The 6000-nt window shown below is 38.7% G+C and overlaps 1 protein-coding gene across 3 annotated transcripts in view; it reads right to left on the bottom strand.

Moving 5' to 3' along the window:
* Positions 1-242: 242 nt before the first annotated feature.
* The window catches only part of MINDY3 (MINDY lysine 48 deubiquitinase 3), a 47820-nt gene continuing 42062 nt past the window's right edge, over positions 243-6000 (bottom strand). For all 3 annotated transcript variants that reach the window (XM_052694989.1, XM_052694990.1, XM_052694991.1), the window contains 2 exons: positions 3072-3143; positions 243-1330 (listed from right to left, as the gene is read on the bottom strand). In XM_052694989.1, the coding sequence (XP_052550949.1) occupies positions 1181-1330; positions 3072-3143 (222 nt within the window). In that variant the 3' untranslated portion in view covers positions 243-1180. The remainder of the gene's footprint in view (positions 1331-3071; positions 3144-6000) is intronic.

The raw sequence follows: 6000 nt of genomic DNA, 5'->3' as shown, positions 1-6000 counted from the left end.
TTGTTCTTCTGTATGATGATCATTCTGGATTCACATGACAAATTTTAAACAGGAAGAAACAATTCTGAATGTGAATTTCAGCCCTAGTGGCAATAACGGAGGCTCATAAGTTGCAGTTAAGATGCAAGCAATTATCCCCACCCTCTTCCCACCAGTTATCTCAAAATCTGACATTTCTAAACCCAAGGTCTCTTTTCATCATCTTAGAGAGGTGGTGCAGTAAAATTTTAAACATAAGAACATTAAGATTCAAGAAAAAAATTTATTTCAGGGCTAACAAGTTGATAATAAATAAAGGAATATAATAATGCAGTAACAGATGTTCTCATGCACTTAACACATACAATAACGCTGGCTTACACTGCTGTTTGGACAAATTGAGAAGAGGTATTTGGCAATATTATGAGCTTGAATAGTTTAGAGATTATAGAACAAGAAATTCTGCTGTTTCATTTTTTATTTTATTTTATTTTTTTACATTTTTATACAAATTCAAATAAATATTAATACATCTATTTTTTTCTCAGATTTTTTGTTCTGTTTTAACATGCCCGATAACTAAACCACAGTAATATACAACTGCCAAGAAAGAGTATTTATGAATTATACTTATTAATAGTCCTAGAAATGTATCATATTCCTGTCACGCTGTGCAAGCTCTTCAGTTAAAACTGGATTTTAGGAAATATTGCAGAAAGTTTAAAGTAATTTAAACATAACGAGTGCAAAGGCCAGTCTAGTCCACACATCATGGTACTGTAATGTCAGCCAATTTAAATAATAAAACATGCCTATATGGATTCAGAAGCAGCTGAATATGTTTTAAAGATCTGACATCTAATATTCAGATTTTGCAATATCAGACATTTTTCAAGTCTTCATGAGATGGCAAAATAATGTTAAGACTTTATAAGTAGTCTTTTTTTTTTTTTTAAGGATAACTCACATTAACAGTACTACGGTGGCCAAAAAAAGACAAACTATTATAATAGAAATCAATCTGATTAAAAAATTAAATATTCCAATTAACACTGAAAAAGTGTTTGTAATCATTATTTACAATTCAATGATACCAGTGTACAACTTCACACAGTCAAAGTATACCACTTTCCAAGCAAACACCAATCCCTGTATCCCCTTCCAAGCATTCGATAGTAGCACGTCACGCACGTGAGATCCATCAGTTTAAAGAAGGAGATCGATCTGTGGTCCACAGTAATTCTATATATGGCCATTTGGTTTGCAAGCAGCGTTTTACAGGAGTGTCATCAGTCTGCAGCATTGGCTCTTCAAAGCCCATAACAACTGCTGTGCCTTCTACATACATGACCTGCCAAGATAATCCAAATATGTCAGCTGAGGTTTGTTTATAACATAAGGCCATATCTATTTGATGGTTTATCTGAAGAAACAGTGAAGGCTAAGAAAGGGGTAAAATAAATATCCAGGAAATGCCATGTAAAAATTCAGTGACAAAGGACTAGCATTGGTACAGTTGCAATATTTGATACTGTTATCTTAATAGGAGACAGTGTTCCTTAGACTTAGCTTTGCAGAATTACTTTTTCCTTAAGGTGAAATTTCTGTTGAACAGTTCCATTCACACAATATTTAAAATTGAATTTTCAGAAATTAAAACTTAGTGTAAATTTTCTCTATTATATATACAGATGTGTTCAATAGCAAAGATAAACGCTTTTAATGCTTTCACTGACACTTGGATTATGAAACTGCTGAAGATTTCACAGTAGCATGTTATAATGACTTAATTCCAAGTTAATGTGAAGACTGAGTGAATCTATTTTCAGGCAGAGCCTTTTCACTTGAGGTCATCTTTGTTACTTGTGTCTATAATGCCTTTTGTTACTTATATTATTATACTCTTCTCACCTAAATACTCATTCAGGAACAAACTTGGAAGCAGGCATAACATGCTATGTACAGCCCTCTCTTTATGAGAGAGCTGAAAATGAAACAGGTTATTGCTGTACCCAAATAAGAAGCTAAAAAAAAAAAAAAAATCTAACTTCTGTTGGAAGTGTGTGGAGTACTGAAACAGACCTGGAAATACTGGTTGATGCTCAGCTGAATATGAGCCAGTAGTGTGTCCAGGTGGCCAAGAAGGCCAATGGCATCCTGGCTTTTATCAGAAATTGTGTTGCCAGAAGAAGCAGGGAAGTGTTTGTCCCTCTGTACCCAGCACTGGTGAGGTTGTACCGGTGTGTACTGGTGTAGGACACACTGATGTACTGTGCGCAGTTTCGGGCACCTCACTACAAGAAATATATTGAGACCCTCCAGCATATTCAGAGAAGGGCAACACAGCTAGTGACATATATGGAGCACAAGTCTCATGAGGAGCAGCTGAGGGAGCTGGGGGTTGTTCAGGCTGGAGAAGAGGAGGCTCAGTGGTGCCTTATCACTCTCTAAACTACCTGAAGAGAGGTTGTGGTGAGGTGAGTGTTGGCCTCTTCTCTCATGTAACTAGTGATAGGACTAGAGGGAATGGCCTCAAGTCGTGCCAGGGGAGATTCAGGTTGGATGTTAGGAAGTACTTTTACTCTGAGACAGTGGTGAGTCACTGGAATGGGCTGCCCAGGGAGGAGGTGGTGTCACCATCCCTGGAAGTATTCAAGAAATGTTTAGATATTGTATCGAGGGACATGGTTCAGTGGGAAATATTGGTGACAAGTGGACAGTTGGACTGGATGAAATTGAAGTTTGTCTGAGTTCCACTTCCACTGTCCTTTCAGTTCAGATCCTACTTGTCAAGATGAGCAAGCTCGTCTATTCAAAATGCACAGCTGAAGAGGTGTTGTTAAGCTAAGTGATCCAGTATAATATCTAAAATATTACCAGAATCAGACAGCAGTTTCCAATTTCAAATACATCATTTTGCAATAAAATGAACCAGAGTACTTTTGAGAAAACAAAAAAACAGGCAAAGAAAAAAGCAACAAAATACTCTGAAGAGTATTTTACTTGTAACTATGCTCAATTTTATAATTCCAAACAGTGAGTTTTGTAGACTGATTGTTATTAAGGCCAGATTTACATTTTTTACATCTTACCTTTTCATTATAGTTAGATTGCTTCAGTCCATTGTAATGGTAGACAGTAAATGACTCCGAAACCCTAGAGTCCTAGCAGAAAGAAAACTGTTAATGTCATGTAATGTATATGTAATACTATTTCTTTTAGATGTATCATTCGGAAGATTTTGTTCTTCTTGTCTTTCTCATCACAAACAATTCAAAAATGTCAGTAAATTAAAAGATAACAACTCCCCCGCAATTTTCAAGAGCCAGTAATGATTTTCTGTGTTCATCTGGATACTTTAAATCATTTCAGTATTCAGCTATACTACTGTCTTATCTTTTCAAGCTAGACACCTTCAGTAGTATCCTCAGTTGTATGCACTTACGACTGTTTGGATGCTGCTAACTTAAATATTTACTGAAGATTAAATCCAGTCTCCAACCCTCCATTTGAAGCCAAAGAGTAATTTACACCCATGCCTGCCTAATTGTAAACTAATCCTGAGGACCCTATTCAGAAAATGCCCAACAGTAGATGTACTGCAGTTGTCAACCTTTGCTACTCCAGGTGTATATGTGCTTCAGTCTTAAAAGGACTAAAAAGCCTCACAATGAACTGAACTCAGAAAAACAAATTAGGTGTAATATCACCTCTTTCATACCTACTGGTTCAGGCTCTGAATAAAAGCTTATCCCTCTTTCAAGTACACAGCAGTAAATGCTGGAATGAGGAGACAGCTGCTCTGGTTACAGCACATTCATCAGTTAACAGAATACCCCTATTCATTTTTCTCCTCTAGAGGGACTCAAAAACCTTATCTAGCTACGGGTTTCACACAGCAAGTTATGCTACTTAGTGGAGGGAAGGTGGAGAAGAGAGTTAAGCAGTAAGTCTTCTTACAGAATTTGCTTCACAGACACGTATAGAACTAGGCTTTGCAGTGAAGGAAAGAGGGCATGTATTCTTTTCCATCATGAGGATATGCTCACCTTGAAGGAACAGAAGTGCTGGTTTCCAGTTCCTGTCCCACAGATGTTAAGAATTTTGTGTATGCCCCAAAAAAGGACATACAGAGAAATTCAGGAATTCCCCCCTCTCCAAGCATTACCTAAGCACTAAGGAGTCATGCTTGCTCTCTCAATCTAAATGACCTTTGAAAATTTTTCATCTCAGTCAACAGCTTTGAGAAGGAAGGCTGAAACCCCTTCTGGCTCAAGGCAGATTTAAGTACTTTCTAGGAAAAAGAGGGAAATTTGAACATTTTCAACAAAAAGGAATTAAATCTGGTCGCCCTGACCACTAGGTAATTGTTCAAATACTGTGTAAGGGTGAATATCGGCAATTCTAACCATCACTGGCATCTGCTATTTCCTCACAATATTTTAAGACAAGACAGGAAAGAATTCTGAACAAGGTATCAGTATGGGGAAGAGTTCCTCCTACCTGATCCAGAGAGCCCCAGGCAGGTTTAACGCCACATCCATGCCCTCATCATGCCCTAATAATAACAGATAGTGGCAGTTCCCAAGCCAAATTATATCAACTGTTCAGACTGTACTCTTTGAACAGTAATACTTTTCACCTTTTGCACTAGAGGTAGCAACAGCCCAGGGGAAACTGAGTGGTAGAGAATAATATGCAAAAGAGAATTAGTGCTTGATGGACAATCACTGACTTGTGGCCTCCAAATTCAGAGCAGGTGAAGAGTTCCTCCACCAAGTCTTCAAGTGACTGAGGAAAGATCTGTCCAAGACTACACTAAGCTTCTTTTTCCAGTTCCCCTTGGCCACTCAGTGATGCCATTCAGCAGCAGTCAACAGGAACAGCAGCTCCAAACAAAGGATTTTTTTTTCCTCCAACTATGGCCCACAGTACTGGACAGTTTTGATACAGTCAGCTACAGAAGATCATCGAATTACAGAATAGTCTGGGTTGAAAAGGATCTAAAAGTCATCTAGTTTCTGACCCCCTGCACGGGCAGGGTTGCCAACCACCAGTCCAGGCTGCCCAGAACCACATCCAGCCTGGCCTGGAAATATTGCAATCCAGGGATGGGGCATCCACAACCTCTCTGAGCAACCTGTTCCAGTGCATCACCACCCTCTCAGTGAAAAACTTCCTCTGAATATCCAACCTAAATCTTCCCTTAGTTTAAAACCATTCCCCCTTGTCCTACCACTATCAATCCATGTAAAGAGTTGTTCCCCTCCTGTTTATGTGCTCCCTTCAAGTACTGGAAGGTCACAATGAGGTCTCCCTGGAGCCTTCTCCAATCTAAACAAGCCCAGTTCCCTCAACCTTTCCTCACAGGAGAGGTACTCCAGCCCTCTGATCATCTTAGTGGCCCTGGACCCGTTTCAAGAGCTCTGCATCTCTCTTGTGCTGGCTGAGGGCCCCAGGTTTGAACGCAGTACTCAACATGCACTTTGGCTTTCTAAACTCCACTCTAGACATACGGAGTCTTCCACACTTACATATACGTACTTCCATACCACTTACAAGTGTGGTATAATTGTGAGAAATAAGATCAAGTTATATTCATTGTAAAGGTATTTCTACTTTTGATGTACAAATAAAAGGAAAAAGAAATAGCTGGCAATTACACATTGTGGACCTAATATTGTAGATCCCAAGCAAATGAACACTCATTTTTTCTTCCTCCAGATGCTGAGTCGTCTCTTAACGATGTATTCTTTCACTACCATCTTTGGCAGAGCATTCTTCTGAATGACCGGATTGTTTCATAGTGCAGTACTGTTTGGGTGTAGTACTCCACATAACTCTATGGTCTTGCTGAAGTTACTTTAAAAATACTGGTTTCACATCTTCTTGGCCATAAAAATTAAGCCACAGAGTTTCAATTATACACTAAGCCACAAAAGCCTCCAAAGGATTACTTCTCTCAGCCTTTCTCTTGCTTCCAAAAGCTTATCTTTCTGTCCCTATGGAAACCCAATATCT

The sequence above is a fragment of the Tympanuchus pallidicinctus genome, unplaced genomic scaffold, assembly GCF_026119805.1.
Source record: "Tympanuchus pallidicinctus isolate F22 unplaced genomic scaffold, pur_lepc_1.0 scaffold3, whole genome shotgun sequence".
NCBI lineage: Eukaryota > Metazoa > Chordata > Aves > Galliformes > Phasianidae > Tympanuchus > Tympanuchus pallidicinctus.
This window is presented reverse-complemented; position numbering and strand designations above follow the sequence as displayed.